The sequence below is a fragment of the Eptesicus fuscus genome, chromosome 19 (assembly GCF_027574615.1).
Source record: "Eptesicus fuscus isolate TK198812 chromosome 19, DD_ASM_mEF_20220401, whole genome shotgun sequence".
NCBI classification, from domain to species: domain Eukaryota; kingdom Metazoa; phylum Chordata; class Mammalia; order Chiroptera; family Vespertilionidae; genus Eptesicus; species Eptesicus fuscus.
The window spans coordinates 17,386,921-17,408,678 of NC_072491.1; the positions used below are offsets into that span (position 1 = coordinate 17,386,921).

Consider the following 21,758-nt stretch of genomic DNA (forward strand, 5'->3'; position numbering starts at 1 on the left):
AATGATACATTCAGTAGGGAGTTAATATCCAAAATATATAAGGAACTTATACAACTTAATACCAAAAAATTACAATCTGATTAAAAACTGAGCCAAGGACCTGAATAGACATTTCTCCAAAGAGCACATACAGATGTCCAACAGACATATGAAAAGATGCTCCACATAACTAATCATCAAAGAAATGTTAATTAAAATCACAAAGAGATATCACCTTATACCTGTCAGAATAGCTATAATCAATAAATCAACAAACAATAAGCATTGGTGAGGATGTGGAGAAAAGGGACCCATTGTGCACTGTTTATGAGATTTTAAATTGGTGCAGCTAATTCCTCAAAAAATTAAAAATTAAACTACCCTACAACCTGGCAATTCCATTTCTGAATATTTATCCAAAGAAATCCAAAACACTAATTTGAAAAGATATATGCACCCCTATGTCCATAACATTCACATTTTAAATAGCAATTAGCAAACCTGTGAATCCTGTGAATCCAGGATTATAATCATTCGCTGGATTTTGAGGCTGAAGATTGAATGTGAGAGCTAGTGAGTGAAGCTAGTGGCTGCTCTATACCTGAATCTCAATGTCTCTATTGTTTTCTTTAGGGCAATCCAGGTCACAGGTTAAGTGTTCAAAACAATTTCTTTGTGGGGAATAAAAATGTTGTCCCCAAAAGAAAGCCAACTGTTAATGTTGGAGATGTTAGTGATAGGAAAATAAAGAACTCTAAGTCATCCTAGAGTTTGTGTGTTCATAACTGTCTCAGAAACAATTCCTTGGTAACATGTGAAATTCAGTGTAATTCTTGACCTACGTGTTATCCTTCTGACCAGACGATGAGCTCCTTGAGGACAGAAGTTGTCTTGAATTTGTGAATCCTCATAGGCTAGTGAAATACTGGCATGTCCAGACACACTATTAAAGCTATTCTCCAACTTAACTGAGTTTTTCATTAACTGAATACCCTTTGTCAGAATGCACTGGGAATATGGTCCCCTGAAGACCGTCTATCTATAGCTCAGAGTAAAGATGTAAGATACATTGAGGTCAGTATTTCAGGGGCTCCTTTCTTTGTCCTTAAGATGCACAAGTCACACTTGGCAAAAGTTCCACAGGGACAGGAAGTATTAAAGCAAGCTAGGATGTGCTAAGCATTTTACACATATTTATGACAGTTGGTGCCACATACCAGTGAGAAGGGAGAAGCTTACCTTCTCCAATGAATAAGCAAAACAGAAAGTTGCACAGAACTGAAGTCAAAGCATTAGTACATTCTCAGTTGCAGCAGCCACTAGGAAGAAAAAGAAGACTGCTGGGATGTTCCTTGCATTTCCTCTCAGCTCAGACATGTCAAAACCCTCTCTCTAGCCACTTGACGATTCCCTCTCCCATGTAGTCAGAAGAGATTCAGTGATTGCACTAAATGTGAAAGGGAGGCTGGGAATGATGAGGTGTTAAGTTGTGGGTCACATATTTCCATGCTGCTGAAAGCACTGCATGGATAAGACTGTCCAGCTCCCCCAGGGAAATGTGCAGAGACCTTGAGCTTCAGAAATGGACGGGCGTTAGTATCTTTCCTAAAGCCTCCATCCCCATCTTGGCATACAGGTTTGCACTTCCAAGTGAGATTAACATCCGTTCCTAAACGGTTTGCCTTTTTTTCTCACTGAAAATAGAGGAAGAAGCAACTGAAAAGCAACAAAATTTGTGTTGAGAAACCAAAATTCTATATCATGTACCTTCCTGAAAACTATCTACACGTGCTTTTATTGTGGGAGCAAAACCTTGGGCTACAATGAATCAAAATGGCTTTTAGGGAGAGAGCGTGTAGGGAGGAAACCTTCTAATGGCTGAAAACGCAGTGATGCAGAAACAACTGTTCCATCATAAAGATGAAAAATAAATGAAAGAAGGGGAAATGGGTTCCCACATTAGTAAACTGTCTATTGGATAATTTATCAGGCAGACCACGAATCTGATGCCTAGCAACAAAAGCTTGGCTTAGACTAAACATCTTCTATTCCCCGTCCCGTTCTAATTTGAAGCCTTTCTGCCACATATGTGCTGTGGACCGTCCGACATCATTTCTGAGCCTGTTTCCTTCTGCAAAATATGGATAAAAATGTTGTTTCCATATAGAATGTTTTAGAGGAAATGAAATAATAGACCTAAAGCATTTAGCTAAGTGTTGATACATGAGAAGCCTTTAACAAAATTCTAGTTGTTGTTGGTATAGTTAAAGTATATATCACAATACAGAGTAAATTTCTGTTGACTTGTTTCTCTCCCATGAGACTGTGAGCTATTTAAGGGTGAGTAGGTTACTTTCTACTTTGTATGAGAAAGGGAACAAAAATAATAACCTAGAGTCTTGTCTTAGCCTAAAATTTAATAAGGGGATACATAAAAAGTTTTTAGATGCTAGGAACTAATGTATTCCTATGACAAGGATGAGTGATGGTTTATATAAATGAGCACTAGCATTTTAATCCTAGACGCTAATCTATATATATAAAATATATATATATATAACCCTAATATGCAAATAGACCGAACGGTGGAACAACCAAACAACTGAACAACGGGTCACTATGACATGCGCTGACCACCAGGGGGTGTGCGCAGAACATGGTGGGCATTGGTCATGGCAGGATGGTGGAGCAGGTGAGCGGGGGTGCCAGACCAAGGTGGGGTGCTGGTCGCTGTCATCGGGGCGAACCTCTGGTGGTTACTGAAAATTCTTTGCTTCCAAACACCACAGTCCCGCCCGGTGCTTGCACTTGCTGCTGGCACCAGCCCCAATTGCTCAGTGCCATCAGCAGGTGTGAGCGGCGGCTGCTGGTCCCGATCACCCCTGAGGGCTTCTCCACCTCCCCCTGCTCCTGAAGGGCGATTGGGGCAGCAGCCGCCACTTGCACCTGCTGATAGCGCCAGCACTGCTCATACCTGCTGCTGGCACCGGCCCCAATCACTCTGTGCTGTCAGCTGGTGCAAGTGGGGTCTGGGGCTGTCAGCACGTGGGAGCGGTAGTGGGAGCAGGGCTTCCAGCAGAGAGGGGTCCGGGAGCCATGGTAGGAGAGGCGGGGCAGGGGCACAGAGAATGGGCCGAGACCCACCCACGTGCCCACTGCAGCCTTGGGGCCCACAGTTCCTTTCAAGGTGCATGAATTCTTGCACTGGCCCCCTAGTTATTGAATAAGAAATCAAAACCAACAGGTTGCAATTGGGGCTAATCTATGACATAAACCAAAGGGTAGGCTACTTTCTTATCCTTACTTCTGCTTCCTAATGCTAAAGAAAAGCTGTCTCCTTCAACTTTCCTCTGTCCTGTTTAGTTTAATCCTGTTCTCTTTATGTAAGTTGTAGGATCTACAAAAGAGGTAATTTTTGAGATCTTAAACCCATACCAACAAATTGATAGCTCCTACAGTTGCTTTCTACCAGGAGTGCATATCAAAAACAGCTGTGGAGCATTTTTAAAAAAGAGATGACTTGGTTTCCCCCCATGCCGGTTCTGACTCAGCATGTCTGGGTGGGTTTAGAAATCGCATATTTAAAAGTTTCATAGCTGAGCCTGCTGTATACCAGTGGTGAAGAACCATATAATCATGATGGGAAATAACTATTCCTTGGGCAAATTAGAAGGAATATCTTAACCAGATCAAATGATCTAAGTGGTACACGGGGAAGAGATAGGTGTAAAACCTCATATTATATCCACGTCCATATTAGAAGGCAAGTTTTGATTATGTATTATGGACTGTTCTTTAAAAAATTCATATTCATGCTTGAAATACAGAGAACAGAGATGAACATTAAAAATAGATTTATACATTATTGCATACATAACAGATTGCCACAGGTCTATATTTTACTCCAAATAGCCTGTAACATCCATAAAAATAAAAATAAAAGCTTGAACAAAAGTCAGTGCTGATACTGAAAAAGCAACAAGTCCTTAGTGAATAAACAATAGTAATGAACATAGAATTTCTTCTTTTTCATAAATGAAATCTAAGAATGCTATAGCATATTCTTTTCTAAAAAATACTAGAAGCCTGGTGCATGAAATCATGCGTGGGTATGGTCCCTAGGCCTAGCCTGCGATCAGGGCCATCTTCCCTGGCTGCCGGCAGCCGGCAACCCCCCACCCACCCTGGTTCCCTGTTCACCATCCAGCGATGAGAGCCTGATGACTAGGGAAAGGACCAAGAGGTTGGCCATTCCTGCCTGCTTGCTGGCCCCACCCCCACTGCCAGTCAACCTCTGTGTGTGGGGCGACCGGCAGGGTGGGGGCCTTGGCCTGGCACTGCCTGCATCCCCTGTCACCCACCCCGGGTCCCCATTCGCCATGGACGATCAGAGCCTGCTGGCCGGGGAAAGGGACCGAGAGGTGGTCAGTGCACCTCATAGTGACTGGTCGAGTGGTCATTCTGGTCATTCATTCTGCCATTATGGTCCCTGGGCTTTTATTATATAGGATTGTTTAGCTACACCAATCACAGCCACATGAAAGATTTTTAAAACATAATTCAGGTAGGTTATTATTTCTATTTCTCCTTTAGCTCTTTAATAAAAGGCAGTAGAATGTAATCTAAACTAATGCTAACTTAAAATTGGCCTTAAAACCACATTTTGCTTTAAAAAGGCACACAGAGGAAAGACCAATATTCATTAATTTTTGCCAAAACTTGCAGAAATGTTCAATTGTGGTTTGTATTTTTCCAAGTTAATGAAATAATTGTCTCAGATTTTATTTTGTCTGATAATGCTCATAGGAAGTGTTGACTTTTTATAGCTGAACACAATTGAAACCAGACACAGTGCATGTATCCTAGGGGTTTCATCTCTTTTCATAAAACTAATTAAAGAAAACAGATAAGAAGTCAAGGTTACTGAGCTGTGTTGTCCAAAGGTGCTTTAATTCACAATTCAATCATGTGTCTCCTCTAACTGAGACACTCAGCCCAAGAGAGATCAAAAGAATGATTTCTTTCCACATTTTAAATTTCTTATAGATTTCTCTCTTTTTAATGTGAAGATGTTAAAATGCAGTTGAAAATGTGCTCTTAATTTCTTTCCAGAAACAAAGAACTCCCAGAAGGTATGGTGCTCAGGCTGAAATATTTATATTAATAGGAAGCTCTATTTATGGGGGTAATTTTTTTTTTTCCCAATACAAAGCCAGGTTGTCTCCAGGGCATTAGTCACTGCCTTCTATAAAGTTAGGCCACAAGGGTACTGTTTGGAACTCCTGGCTTGACTGGGCTTTATGTGCAAAAGTACTGCTGATAAGTGTTATTGCTGGAGGCAACTAAATAGTATCCTCATGGCTTGAAGGAGTTAATATAGTTCCCTAAGTGCCTCGTTAAAAGGGTCCACTCCAGACTTCCCTCTCGCCAAACATCTTTACAAATCCATAAACCAGATTTTGCTGAATCTCCTCATAAGGAAGTTTAAGTGAAAACAAAGCTCAGGTAAAAGATCTTTGCAGGCTTAGAGCAAATGTTAAGAATGAAATAAGTAGTAAATCCTCCATGCTGAGAGGTTTTAAAAAAATAATATATAATATACCTTTGTAATTTCATGTGTTGATAATTTTAACATATTTTTTCTGGAAACCGTATGAGGCAAGAGGCAGTCCTTTGGTATCAGCCAGTATGAAGGGAAGGAGAGAGGGGAGGCAGAAAAGAAGGCGGGATGGAACTCTATTTCTACACTCAGAGCCAGAGAAAGAAGTGAAGCGTCTTAGGTTATACTATGGTAGATTGGTGAAGACTGAGGAGGAAGTGGTGCATGCCAAGAAGTTTCTGTTTTCCCGAAGGATGTACACGCCCCAGCAGCCAGTTCTGATGCAGGGAGCAGAGGTGGGTGTGATTGATAAGAACTGGCAGAAGGAGTCTACAGCCATTCTTTGTGGAGTCATGTTTTGTCTGCAGGTGAAAGAAAAGCTCTGGGAGAAAACAACTGAAACACTTTCCACCATATGTTTTGGTGAAAGTTAACCAAGTTGTAACATATGATGAATTCTTTCAATTAAAACAAACAGAAAAACAGTCGTCAGACTCATTTTTGCCAAAATGTTTCAGAATTTTGGAGCTTATCTCATTTTCTGCCCATGCAGAATTGACAGCTGATAAATTGTTCTAGTTTGAAGAAAACATGATAGTCTTGCTATTTTAAAAAGGGAGAGGGGAAATGTCATAAAAGCTATGATTAGAAAATAATTCCTTTTCATTCCAATAATAATAAAAAAATGCATGGCATAAAATGCATATAAATATATATTTGGTATATACTTACAAGACATAAATCAATATCAGACTTCATATGTCAGACTCTCTTACTTACTGTGACTAGTTTATTATGGCAGCAGATGCTTACAGCTAATAAGTCACTATTTTGGAAAGTCATCATGATGACAACTTTATATTCATTTTTCTATTATCATTAATATTCATAATAATGTAATGTAGATTTGCCTAAATCTACATGTATAGTTTGATTCTCAGATGACTTCTTCACATCCCATTTTAGTCACAAAAGTAATCATGAGTTAAGGTGGTTGGCAAGATAATATTTTTGGCAGAGTTAAGTAAAAATTTTGCAGTCGTTGGGTAATAAAAATAACTACTGTTTACTGAGCATTCAGTGTACCAAGTGCTTTATTTGCATCTAATCCTCACAACATCCCTTGTAAGGCAGGTGAGGTATTATTTTTACTGGGAAAGTTAGGTATGTGTGAAATGATTTGCCAGAAATCACTTCATTGAAGACTCCAACAGTTAATATAATGCAAGGCCCTCCTTTAGAACTTAGGTTCCTTTTCCACCATATCTGTTTTTAGAATCAGAAAGAAACTATAGTGCCCAACTGGAATTTCAACATTCCAGTCTCCACAACAACCCTGAAACATGGTGCTTTACCTTCCAGTGGGTGCTTCCACTGATGAGGGTCCTCACCACTTAATAGGCAGCCCATTCATGTTGGAAAAAAACATTAGTTTTGCTCAGACTTAGTCAAATTTGGCCTCTGTAATGTTCCTCCATTCATTATGCAGATTCCTTCCTTAGAACAATGTTGAAATGCAGATTCTAAATCAGGAAGTCTGGGGCAGAGCTTCAGATCCTGCATTTCCAATAACTCCCAGCCAGTGCTTATGCTGGAATCCCTGGATCACACTTTGAGTAGCAGGTTCCGGTACTACATACTTCTATCCAGTCAACTGAACCACTATCAGTCCGGTTTATACCTTATTCTTTTTTCTCCAGGTTAGACACCCAACTACTCTACATATGGTTTCTAGATACCGCCCATCCTGCTTGTACCCTCTGGGATACGTTCACTCGTTCACTTGTGAAAATCTCCAGAATTGAAAGTATATTCTTGATGTAACCAGACCATGGCAGACATCAGTTAGATTCTGAATTTTTGCAACTAAAAACTCTTATTAAGTAGATTATATACATAAGGCTTTGTTTTTGTTAGTAGCAAGCAACATAAAATGAGCTTATAACCAAGAAAATCTCTCCATATTTCAAATACTAGGTTCTTAAGCTAGTCACCTTTATTCCATATTCTCACAGTTAATTTTGCATAATTTTGGTCTAGGTAAAAGACTTTACTTTTGTCTCTGTAGAATTCTGTTTTGTTGGCTTCCTACCTTTCTATCTTGGGTTTATTGTTTATCGAAGACATCAAGATTCCAATTTTGTGAAACTCCAAACTTTATTAACCCACATTCAGAGTGTTCAACTGAATATCTGATAAAAATGTTGTAGACACAGAGACACCACTTGAGGCTTCCCTTTATTTATTAAAACCCTTTGTTGACTGTTATTTAACCAACTATGAACCTACTGATGAATGAACTGTGATGTTGACCAACCACCATTTTTACACATTGTTTACAAGACAAAACTTAGGGCATGTCTCTTCACCTTTTTCTTTACCTTCTTTCTGAGAGAGGAATTTATCAAAAAATGGTCAAAAGAAGAATTATCCAGACTTGGATGTAAAAAAAATGAGAATTAGTCCATAAATGAAAATCCCCTTCCATTAGTTTGCTTTGACATTCTGTCGATAGATTTTAATACTTAATATTTTAGGCATTCGGTATGTGATTACTGGATTATGAATTATTTAAACCATCTACTATATTATCTTGGAAAAGTTCATCTTCCAACTTGTTCATTTTCCTCTTAAAATAGAGACAGCATTAGCTATAATTCACTATAGGTTTGATATAAAAATTAGAAAATAATTTATTATAAGGCTGGTACATGTTAAGCATTGAAAGGTTAGCTGTGATGATGATAATGATGCCTGCTGTTATCATGGAGATGCCAATGAACCATGCCTCACAGTTCACACTCTTGTGTACACCTCTCCCCTTGAGCGTGGACTAGCCCTGTCATCAACTTTAAACAAAAAAATAAAAAGAAAAAGAGAAAGAAAAATCAAAATGTAGTGAATGTGAAACCATGTTATTTCTGGGTCTAATAAACCTTTAAAAAGGCCTGGAAGCTTCTATTTTTGTGCTCGAGGGATGTTAACTGCCACATAAAACCTCCGATGACCCTGGATTACGGTACATGGAGAAGTCTAACCCAGTCACTTAGAGGAGCTCTGAGTCAATAGCCAGCAGTAACTTGCCATCCCTGGGGCCATCTAGTAGCTGTCCTGCTCCATAACCCACAGCCCTGCACAACTCCCTCAACCTGGCTCATGTACCCAGCCTAGGTCTGAGTTCTAGCTTCCCCCACCCTCATTCACCCAGGAACAAATCCAGGCAGTACATAACAGTTCACCAAAGAATTGCAGTAACACATTTTTCTTTCTAATGCACACATGGAAACAATTTACTGAAAATGATTTATGAGTATCTTGTGTTTAATGAAAATAATGTCACTAATTTATCATTTCATTCTTAAAATAACTAAAAAACATCTAAAAATTCAAGAGTTTATCACATAGTGTAGTAAAGATAACCTCATGATAAAACATCAAAAAAACTACTAAATTCTTCCATCTTACCATTTTATATTCTTTCCAACCTCTTTGGAAATCCACACTTCCATCTTCACGATGCTGTATCACAGTCCAACCACCCCCATTAAGATCCATATTGCAAAATACCTGACAGAAAAGGGGGAAATAAAGTCAAGTCAAGAATTAGGTTTGTTTTAAATAAACATGTATCTGATATGTTTTAAAATAGAAATAGGATGGATAGGCCTATAGATAAAAAGAATAAAAATTACTATGTTGAAAAATGTTAATTTAGAAATGATTGGTTATTCGTCTTATATTTGAGTTATTTCTGATTAAATTCTATCAAAGACACATTAGTTACTTATAAAAATTTAAATCTGTCACCTGAAAATTGTTTCAGACTATAAAAAAAATGTAAAGATCTTTGTTTTAAATGGCAACAGGTACTTGTGTATGTTCAATTTTTAAAATATTACTAAAGTTTCCAAAAGTACAGACCATTTTCTTACCAAAACTTAAGACTTGAGATTTTTTAAAAATCTTTAGTTAATTGAAATGGCAATATAATCATAATAAAGGTTTTAGAAAAACAAATTTTAAAAAATCATTTGTAGTTAGGTATTACATATTTCATTGCATATTAACTTTTATGTACTTACATACTACAGTAATTATTCTTGATGGTTCAGTGTTACATTAGAGGCAAACATTTGTCCTTGGCATATGGAGAACACATTATTTGCATGAATTTTCGTCATGAACATTAAGAAAAGAACATGACATACTGTATTCCTTCTGACTGCAGCAAGCATTTCTTTCCCATGAGGAAAAGTTATCTGACTCTTTCAAAGAGTTATGCTTATTTCAATTATTCTAAATACAATAGTATTTATTTAGAAATTGATTCATTTCCCTCAGAGTCCACCCAAGGAGAGAAGCATATCTGTAATGGGATCATCTTTTGAGAGCAATCACTGTAATTGATGCAGCACAAATGTGGCAGTTTGATTATTCAAGGTCCCAGAGATGGGGAACACCAATCCCCTGGCAATTGACTTCTAAAGCATCTTGGAGGCTGGCTAAAGGTGTAGAAATGACGCAACAGCAGCACACAGGCTGTGTGGACAGAGAGCTAAACTCTAATGAAGGGAAAAACTTCAAGGGTTTTCCCTGAGGCATCAAATGCGGGGCACAAATAGCCAAAGGCTAAGTAAAACAATGGCAAAAACTGTCATTCAAAGGACAAATTATCTATGTACTTCTTCAGAGTGAAAGGAACTAAAAGATACAAGCCTATTTGTGATCATATAAACAGGTAAACTATTCTCCCGAGGGCTGGTCGGCCCTCTAATTTGACAACAGCCACCCATCAGTACATCTTCACAATCTCTAGGAACTGACTCACCTCCAAGATTATAAATGTGGAATCCCCCAGTCTAGTTCCCCCTCAACTAATTCCTTAACCCTTCTGTACCTATTGATTGTCCTCAACATAGGCTCCAGCTAGTCTTTTGTGCTCCTTTAATTCTAATCCGTTCATTCACTTATTTTTCACTCAACAAGCATTTCTGGCATTGATTTTGTGTTACAATGGATGTTAATGATAAACAAAATATGGGTCATATCCTGAAAAATGCCTAAAAGTTTCAATAGTGACTACTCCTATGGGATTAAGAAGATGCAGGAGTGTGTAATTTTCAACTCTTGTGACCTGCAGAATGATGAAGACCGTGATCTAAATGAGAAATTTAAGGAAGAGAGCTAACATATGAGAAAAGAAAATGATTATGGTTTTAAACATGTAGAATGTAAAGTAGTATAACCATCCAAAATGTGGAGTTATTGATCAGTTAGAGATGATCTACTGAAGGTCTACCAAGGATAGATGGATAAGAGAATAAGGGAATAAGAAAGGAATAGCCATTAACTATAGCATGCTCTTTAAGGGTCCGGTAATTTAAACGCTTTACATGCATTTTCTAACTTATCTTACAACAACCCTATGATGTAGGTATGATCATTATCCTGAGTTCACAGCTAAAAACCCAAGGCTTAAGTACTTCAATAATTTACCAATGGTTATTATTATTAATAATAAGTGATGGATCCAAGATTTGAACCCCAGGTCTACCTAATTCAAAATGGTATTGGGAGTAAAATGCTTGAAAATAATAGTTGATAGTTTGAAGGTGGGTTATCTAAAGAGGAAAAGAAAAAAAGTGGAAAGAGATATGTGTGGGGGAGGGGTAGGCAGGAGGATCCAAGAAAGAGCTTTGTAAAGCAACTGATGGAGATAAAATACATTAATAGCCTTTAAGAGGACAGGGACTTCATTTTATTTGCTACTGTTACCATTTCCTAGAGCAGTGCCTAGCCCATAGCGTGTACTAAATGAGTACTTGTTGAATAAATAGAGATGCAAGGAGAAAAAAGAAAAACTTGATTAATGTAATGCAAGACAAGAAGGGGATGATTTTTGAGTTGGGGAAGTGATCAATTTAATCAAATATTCCAGAGAAGTCAAGACAAACAAAGATTAAGAAAATACACCCTCAAATTTAAAACGAAGGAGCTGTTAGTGACCTTGAAGAGAGAGAGTGCAGGATTCCTGTGACAATGAAATCCAGATGGCACAGTTTAAAGAGGGAACAGGTGGTGATTCAAGACAAGTGGCCAAGGTGGAACTTTCCTGGTGAAATTTAAGAGTAAGTGATAATGTCAAGAATGCAGTTTGCTAGGGGAAACTGATGGCACCTGTTTCTTAATTAAATTTTACCCGGCCTGGACTAGCTAATCCAGAACTTTTTTTTTTTACAGGTTTTTACATTTTAATGGACATTGATTGCCTGAAATTTTGTCAAACTGTGTTTACAAACCTATAAAGTTCACTTACATACTTGGAGGTAAGAAATAACTCCATTTATAAATGTAGAGTGTGTAGAGAAAACTATTCTGTACAGTGTTTATTTATTACTAGAGGCCCGGTGCATGAAATTCGTGCACGGAGGGGGGTTCTCCCTCAGCCCAGCCTATACCCTCTCCAATATGAGACCCCTTGAGGGATGTCCAACTGCCCGTTTAGGCCCGATCCCAGTGGGATCGGGCCTAAACGGGCAGTCAGACATCCCTCTCACAATCCAGGACTGCTGGCTCCCAACTGCTTGCCTGCCTGCCTTTCTGATTGGCCCTAACCGCTTCTGCCTGCCAGCCTAATCACCCCCTAACCACTCCGCTGCCAGCCTGATTGATGCCTAACAGCTCCCCTGCCAGCCTGTTTGCCCCCAACTTCCCTCCTCTGCCGGCCTGGTCACTCCTAACTGCCCTCTCCTGGAGGGTTGATCACCTCCAACTGCCCTTTCTTGCAGGCCTGGTCCCTCTCAACTGCCCTCCCTTGCAGGGCTGATCCCTCACAACTGCCCTCCCTGGCAGGCCGGGTGCCTCCCAACTGCCCTCTCCTGCTGGCCATCTTGTGGTGGCCATCTTGTGTCCACATGGGGGCAGGATCTTTGACCACATGGGGGCAGCTATATTGTGTGTTGCAGTGATGATCAATCTGCATATTATTCTTTTATTAGATTGGATAGAGGCCTGGTACAGGGGTGGGGGCCAGCTGGTTTGCCCTGAAGGGTGTCCCTGATCAGGGTGGGGTTCCCTTGGGGTGTGGGGCGGCCTGAGCCAGGGGCCTGTGGTGGTTTGCAGGCCGGCCACGCCCCCTGGTAACCCAAGCGGAGGCCCTGGTATCTGGAATTTATTTTCCTTCTACAATTGAAACTTTGTAGCCTGGAGCGGAGCCAAGCCTGGGGCTCCCTCCGAGGCCCGAATCCATTTGTGTTGGGGTTATAATTGAAACTTTGTTGCCTTAAGCAGGTGAGCCCGGCCAGGGTGTGTGGAAAGCTTTGCTTCCCCTGTTGCCGGCGGCAACCCTGGCCTGCTCTCTCAAGCTCCATTCTGCCGCCATTTGTTTGAATTTGTTTACCTTCTATAATTGAAACTTTGTAGCTTGAGTGGAGGCTTAGGCCTGGAAATGGCAGGCGGAAAGCTTGGCTTACTCTGTTACCTAGGAAACCTTGCTCTCTGTGGCTGTAGCCATCTTGGTTTGGGTTAATTTGCATATTCGCTCTGATTGGATGGTGGGTGTGGCTTGTGGGCGTGGCTTGTGGGTGTGTCGGAGGTGTGGTCAATTTGCATATTTGTCTATTATTAGATTAGATTATCTGTTCTTAAAATTCTAGGAAAAGTTTTACAATCACTCACAAAGTTTAGAAAAAGACAACCTTCCTTTTAAATGAAGATATCTAGTGACTTAAAAATGCTATGTTTTGAGAACCCTTCCTAGAGAAAAAGCCAGAGCAAGTCAGCTACATGGGAGATGGAAGTTACTTAGGAAGATACTGTTTGGAAGCTGAAGTGCAGAGAAATGAGTAGGTTGAGCATATACTCTACAATTCTTGTTAGGGCTCAATAAAAGCAGACATACCAGGCCCCATTTGTTATTTATGGGCATAATAGAACTGAATGGCACTTTGGTCAGGGGATGGACTTGGGTACTAGATTACCTGTGTTCAAATCCCACCTCTACTTTCTCTCTCTTTTAGATATTTTGCAAGGACTAACTGAGTCAATGTACATAGAGTTTTTAGAATTGTGTTCAGTACACATTAGGCTTTGCATTACTCACATCTCTTGGATGTATGTAACATATAGTATGTATTTATATTATGCACTATACACTCTGTACGTATCTCATATATTACAGTATAATTTACTATTGTATATAACTGCATATAATGATTGTACAAAGCCAAAATACAGGGTGTCCAAAAAATGTATATACACTTTAACAGCTGATAGCTCAATATTGAAAATGGAATGTATCTTAATAAACACTGCCTTTGCCTTGGCTGGTTTGGCTCAGCGAATGGAGCATGGGCCTGCGGCCTGAGGAGTCCCAGGTTCGATTCTGGTCAAGGGCATGTACCTTGGTTGCGGGCACATCCCCAGTGGGGGTTGTGCAGGAGGCAGCTAATTGATATTTCTCTCTCATTGATGTTTCTGACTCTCTATCCCTCTCCCTTCCTCTCTGTAAAAAATCAATAGAATATATTTAAAAAATAAATAAACACTGCCTTTATAATTATTCAAAGTATATTTACACATTTTTGGGACACCCTACATCTATAAATTTAGTAAACTGTCCTTAAGATTATGACTACCAGCTTTTTGTTAATAATACTGGCATTACTAATCTTTGCACATGCTACTTTTTATTATCATGCATATATTTAAAATGTTGGATTCACTCTAGGAAAAAAAGAGACCGTGCTATTTCTAGTCAGATGAAAAATAAAAAGCCTATGCTTAATAGATGAAGGAAGTTCAAGAAAAAAGGTGGTTGGTTTCAAAAGATTTGAGACATGAAAGGACTTGAAAAGTTCATTTGCCATTATTGTGTGGTCTGTGCTATCTTCCTGTAGACAAGGGCCTCCTACATTTACTATGCTGGTTGCATTTATTGATCATATGACTTGGGTTTAACTCTATCCAAGAAAAGATTGAACTGGCTCCTATCCCAGGCAAGGTCAAAGCTTTCAAGCATTAAATACCTTTTAACATAATACGGAGATTTAAACCCAAACAAAAAGGGGAAATTTGATTCACATAGTTCTTATTTTTTATGCTCCATACAAGTTGGAATGATTAGGCTTGTGGATGCTAATTATTTTTCCATAACCTTGAATAAAAAAGGTTCAAAACATTTGTCATAGTCCTTTTCTAAGAATTAGGGAAATTGTGAACTCAGAAATAATTTTTTTAATATTTTACAATAAGGAGAGTTATAATTTAATGTTTTTTTAATGAAAGTAAGCTAGGGATAGGGCATTTGGTTTCAGAAACTTACAAAATGAAAGAAAAAATTTTATTTCCTGCTACTATGCATGGAAGAGAATTCAGAGAGGAAAATAACCACAAGCTATTAATAATATTCAAGTAAAAAATAATGTATATATAATCTAATTCTCATTGTCTATGTACTTGAAAAATTAAGTAGTCCTAGAAAACTGCCTTTGGCTTCCACATTACATTTGAAAATATAACACTTTTCTAACCTTTGTAGACATCCTTTCTTGGCAGGGAATGATGGCGGTCAAAACAGCAATTGCATAAAAATTCTCTATATTTTCAATTCTTACTCTGCCTAAAATAGCCCAATTTTATTGATTGGCCCATATCCCATATCTTATATATTTGAACTTTTTGTTTTCTTTTGTTTTTATATAGGTTTGCCTTGAGTTTTTGATCCTTGCTACAACTTCCACCAGCATCACAATGAGCAAAGATTTGCTAAATAAATTCAAAAGTATTACCAAACTTTATATCTACAAAGCACAATCTACTTGGAAGAGTGAAGGTCCTACAGATGAAATTTCTAAGCACTTTTTATAGAATTAAAATATACCAATGATTTATATAAAAATAGAAGAATAAAATGGATTATAGGGTGAACGAGTGGCTTATCAGAGCATAAATAAATTTTACATAATTTTTTATAATGAACTATTTTCTAAGTCACTCATATAGGTTCAAACAGTGCAATTTTAGTCACCACTTAATAAGTAATTATCATACTTGGCCCCTGTTAAGATGGCATACTCTGCAATTGATTCCTTTGTTACAAAGTCTGTGTTCAATATTTAATAACTATGTGTTTGGGGCAAGTTATTTTCCTAAAATAGAGATAATGGGAGCATCTATTTCGTAGACTTGTTGAAGAATAAACATGTGAATACATATAAAGTTCTTAGATTATGACCTGGCAAAATATTAGTGATTAATACATTTGAACTACTGTGTTAATCAGCTCCTAAATGACATTGGGGGAATTCACACCATATTTGTTCTTACTAATGCCAACCTATGTGAATATAATAATGGATTTAAAACAAAATTTTCTACCTACAAAAAAGTGCAGATATAACCATCTAAAGTATCCATCTCCACATTAGAACATTACTACTTCTGAGAGGATTCATGATCATAAGGGAAACAGATAAAGCAAGGGAATGCACACCAAAGTCAAGAAGTTATCAAAGTCTTTCTCCCGTGTGCTCAGTTATCTCCCCCCTCACCATACTATGCCATTATTTCCATTAAAACTAAATCTGGTAACTGCCCTGACCAAAAGAGGAGAGAATGGCCATGGGGCCATTTCTACAGTGATAAAAATTTGCTTGTTACAGGCTGTACTAATTTCACTGCTAATCTGTTCAGGCTACAATGTTTTCCTAGGCCCAAATCTCAGAAGTTTAATCCAGATATTTGACATTTGTGGATTTAATATTTCAGATTTTATTTATTCAGGAACCCTGAAACTCCATAATATGCAAAATTCATCACTCCTCAGAGGTGTAAATTTAAATCATGCAATCCTGGTGAAACCAACATAGGAGTCAGCCACTGAACTAATGAACTAGATTCTCCAAGCCACTCCTTTATATAAATATGAAAAGCACATTTATTCAAGTTAATGAGTTATTATTCAAGTTTATGAGTTTGAGCTGTTCAAGATAATGGGTTAAGATTGGCTCATTTTCTCCTACCCTAAAAGGAGTGTGGCTCTGCAAATGGCCTATGCACCATTTGTATTTCAAAACATTTTGAACTAGAATAGAGTTGTGGTTATATATGAATTAAAGGTCGTGGAATGATCAAAACTGTATTTGTAATGTCTGCACCATGGCCACATGGCGAACTGGTGATGGAGTGAAAAAACATTCTAAAAGTGTGCATGTTAATCTAAAAACCTTAAAACTTATTTTATTTTTATATTCATATATATCATAGAGTCATTAGAAGTCTAAAAGAAGGGTCACAATATTTTTAGTTAACTGTATTGTCCTAATCAAGCTATGTTACAGCGGAGCTAACAATAATTTAGGGGTCCTTCCAGGTCTTGAGCGGGATGTGAGTAGGTATAGAGAGCATTATGTGAGCTCCACTACTCCACCCCAAGACAGTTTCTAACCACTTTACATGCTCTGTGTACTGTGGCAGTGTGTGCAGTGTTTACATGCCTGTGTGTGTGTAAAACGGATTTAAGCTTACGTATCATTTTAAGATATCAGCAAGCACAGTAGGAAGGTTTCATGTCAAAGGATTTAAAAGGCTCCTCCTATAAGTTGCCCTTTCTCTTTACTCCTAGACTTGCCATTGTAATGTCACAGCTTGTTTTTAAAAGGCCATGGAGCACTTGATTCAGTGACATCTTTCACTGAAGCCCAAAATGAAAAAACAGGTGAAACCAAACTTCTCTGGTAGATGGCCAGGTCGCAATGCATAGACCTGTGCCTGCCACCTCTTCTCCTTGTGCTTTCTCCCCCACCTCCAGCTATATGCATGGCCTCTTTTTAGGGTAAAATTGTGTCCTAACAAAGGGAAAAAAACAAACATTGAGCTAACTTAAACCACGAATCCTTACTGAAATCAGTAAAGAGAGAACACTGGGAGAGACTTTCCACCTTGACAATTGTGTGACATCTGACAAACTGTTTTCTAAGATTCATTTCCCTGGCCAATCAAAGGAACTTAACAACAGGAAAACTAAATAAGTCAGGCTTACATATGATGCACTACATAGAAGTAGTATTTATTCATTCATTCATTTCAGCATATACTTCTTGAGGTCCTATGATGTGCCAGAAACTATGCTGGGTCCCAGGAAATCAAAATAGAAAGGTACATACAGTGAAATACCACTTGGCCATAAAAAGGAGGGAATCTTGTCATTTGCAACAATATGGATGGACCTTGAGGATATGATGCTAACAGAAATAAGTCAGACAGAGAAAGACAAATATCTTATGATTCCACTTATTTGTGTAATCTAAAAAATAAAATAAACAAACAAAACTCATAGATATGGAGGACAGATTAGCTATCAGAGGGCAAGGGGTTGCAGGGTGGGCAAAATGGATGGAGGGGGTCGACCATATGGTGATGAGTAGACATTGCAGTGATAACTTTGTACTATATACAAATATCGAATTATTGTGTTATACACCCAAAACTAATATAATGTTACTTACCAATTGTACTTCAATTTAAAAAAGGGAAATAAAAGATAAAAAGATACAATTCTTGGCCTTGTAGAATTCTGGCATGAGAAGGTCATGCAGATTTGTTGGAGGGAATCAGGGAAGGCCTTCCAGGAGCATTTGCAGGCACCCAGAGGAAATAGGGACATGGCTGGGTTAGGGGCCAAAGAGGAGAAAGTGTTCCATCCTTTGAAGAAGCATTGCAGGGGCAGCCTGGCTTCTTGGGCTCTAGGGCATCTAGCTGACACTTTATATTGAGGAGCAGGGCTCTCCTCAAGGGTTTCCAAAACCCTGCTTCACAAAGATGGCCTCTATCACTACACTTCTACAGTATAATTATCTGTGTAATGGTCTGTCTTCGCCACACACTGGGAACTGTTTGTTCTGTATTATGTCCCTAGTCAGTGACTGGCGAATGAACAACATACACTTAATATGTATTGAATGAAGGACTGGATTGACTATTTAATGAATAAATAGGGAGAAAGAGTATATAAAAGAGAAATGACAGCAGGAAGATAATGTTTTCTTACTTCAAAGTTTACTTTGGATCCTGTTCAACATACTGATGAATCCTACCCTCCAACCCACTCTTTTCGGTAAATACAAAAAGCCAATCCTTTTGTGTTTAAGATAGAAAGTGTTTCTCTCACCCCAGCAGAAGCAGTGATTCTGGAAATGTGTCCCTAGCTCCCTCTGTACAGTGTCTGGACTGTGGATGATGTGTGCCATCTGGGTCCTTGGGACTCTTTCCCTGCACTTGAAGTATACATGACTTCAACATGCAATCTGAATAGGCAAGCATGTATAAGCAACGGGACATCCCAAGAATGAGAAAGAATAAATAAGAAAACTTTGTGTAAAAGAGGGATGGTAGATGTGGGAGTTGGGGGAGGTCTGTACAATAGATTTTCATATTTTATGGACCTGGGAAACAGTATTTCTTGAGAGAAAAGGGCTCAGGCATATATATTTTCAGTTTAACAAGCTCACAAATCAATCTGATTATTCAGCAATTCAACTAGGTTCTGCTTTACATCTCATAAACAAACACTTCTGGTTTTACCTTTTTGGGTTCTGGCATATTATTAATATAAATAGTGTAGATTCCACTTTTATTAAAACCAGCTTGATATACATCTGCACAGTCTCTAAATGGTTCCTCTTTTTTTCCTCCCTTTAGTAAAACTGCAAAAAAAAAAAAAAAAGATTGCAATATGTGAATAAAAATATCAGTACCATTAGTACCCAAGTGGACTTCAAGTATAACTAAGCAAGTCTTCATTTCCTCCAAACAAATGTCAATATTGCATTTAATGAAAAATCTATCATAAAGACAATAATAGATTTTGAGGTGACTCACAAAATTACAAAGCTTAAGAAAAAAACCTGCAGAGCAATTTTCAACTGAATACTTATTTTATATTTTGTTTAATTCCTTAAGTCTTGTTTTTTCTCTAAAGGTTTTCCAGAACATCAAGTCAACTGGCATGATTATATAATACCTCTAATCAGTAACAATTATGTCAGTATTCCTGCAAAATTTCTAAAAAGCTCTTACCTACATTTCATAGGAAAGTTTTTTAAAGTGCGGAAGCATTTTTTGGAGGACGAAGAGATGAAGATAACAAATTCAAACATAAAAATACAGTATGGAGATTTAAAACACTAAAAGTAGGCAGGACTGTTTTTTTCATGGCTTTAAAATTAAAGAAGTTCTAGAATTTTTTAATTAAAAAAGACAACTCTCAAAATAATTATATTCAGAAAGTAGAAAAGAATCTCTGACCTAATTTAACTATCTAGAAAGACGAGGACACTGAACTTTGTTCTTTATTCAATGCCCTATAGTTAAACTATTGGTAGATGATACACACAAAAATGAAAGTAAATAAGGTTTGAAATTAAATTATATAGGGGAAGAGCTCCAAAAAAGCTGTAAGTCCGGTGGAAAATAAATTTAATTGAAGATAGTCTTTACTGAGAACTTTATTTTATTTACTAAGTTCTTATTAATGAGATCAAACTATGAAAATTACTCATATTTAATAGTATTTAGCTATGGGTGGTATATTTATAAAATATTTATGATATAGTATTTCCTAATAAATATACATTATTTTAGTAATTGGTTTCATTAAACCTTTTCTAGAAGGTTAATAAGTTTATTGTCTTGGTATCATTGTGCTATTTAATAAATATTTGCTTTCAGTCCCTGAGTTGCAGTGGTCTTTGATAATAAAAATATAAAAGGTAAACTATGATCAGTGCTTTTAAATTCTCTATCAGTCTAAAATACTAGCCTGATTTAAACTTAAGACGCATGATGTTACTAATTTATAGGCAATTAAAAATAAATAGTCTAATCTTGGTAGAAAGAAGGACTATCTCAATATAAATATTTCAAATTTTCAGAAATACTTATGTTTCAAGAAAGTAAAATATCCATATCAGACATGTTGCCATAACAAAAATTTTAAATTACTTAACAGTATCATTTTTTTTCTATAGCTCATGTCTGCACTAATGGTTTTACCTACTTGTATTAATAATTACATTTAAACACCACCATTACAATTGCAATATAAACACAGAATAAGTAATCACAGGATTGCAGGTTCATATGTTAATGAAGAAGTATTGTACAGTATATATGCAAATAGCAACTGAAAAATAAATACTTACTCAAAAGCCATCTGAAATATCATTGGGCATGTAAATAAATTATATAAAGGTGTTATCATTGTCAAGAACATCAATGCAATTCACCTGTGCTTGCCTATTTTCAGCTAATGGACTGTTATTTTCCACACACAAAAAAAAATGTTTTAAGTTCTAAATGCTTGCTTTTCTTTTGTTGAAATGTGGAAATAACCAAATTAGATGCAAAAAAGGAGTTGAAAAGAAATACCAACTAAATTTATGATCTCTTAAGAGGAACAACACAGGAAGATGTGGTCAACAGAAAACCAATGGCAAACCCATTTTTCTTTTTGGGGTGAAAGATAGAGAAGGTCATTTATCTAAGGAGAAAATGCTTCTTATTGCATATACCACTTCCTGCCCTGCCTTAGTTACTTATCTAGGGAGAGTACATTCCCTTCCCACTCCTCTGCCACCTCCACCCCCTTTTCTTTTCCTCTTCAGGAAGATGTGGGTAAAGAGGCTGTTGTGTGGGAAGAGGGAAGCTATTTCACACACATTTTAAATAACCAAGAAAAACTGTTATCATCTTGTTTTTCTGCAAACTAATTGTATACAAATGATGTCCAAACCATGAATGTTATCATTGATATGAATGTTTACAACTGGAAAAAATGGTACAAGTAGTACTATGATTATACTATGGATTCATTGCTATGGCGACATATCTAATACAGATATTTCATTTTCTTGAAATGTAAATTTGGTATTTTGAAAAACTGAAACACTTGCAGTCTACTCCGAACAAATAGTCCTTTCCTTCTAAGAAAATTAGATTGCTTGTTTTTAATTAGAGTATTAAAACATCTTAGAGTATTAAAACATTTAAAATCAATTTAAAAGCTTCATTCACAGCTTACTTTTGATATTTGTATTCTATACTGTGGTTTGAAGAGGGCTCCTTTTGTAAGAGTAGACTGACCTTCAGAATTTTTCTTTCTTTTTTTGATCTATAAAGTGGG

General features: G+C 37.4%; 1 protein-coding gene across 2 annotated transcripts in view; it reads right to left on the minus strand.

Moving 5' to 3' along the window:
* Positions 1–21,758, minus strand: part of ANGPT1 (angiopoietin 1) — a 250,873-nt gene that overhangs the window by 38,270 nt on the left and 190,845 nt on the right. For both annotated transcript variants that reach the window (XM_008143400.2, XM_008143399.3), the window contains exons 5-6: positions 19,160–19,281; positions 9,044–9,145 (exon numbers count right to left, since the gene is read on the minus strand). In XM_008143400.2, coding sequence (XP_008141622.1) covers positions 9,044–9,145; positions 19,160–19,281 — 224 coding nt within the window. The remainder of the gene's footprint in view (positions 1–9,043; positions 9,146–19,159; positions 19,282–21,758) is intronic.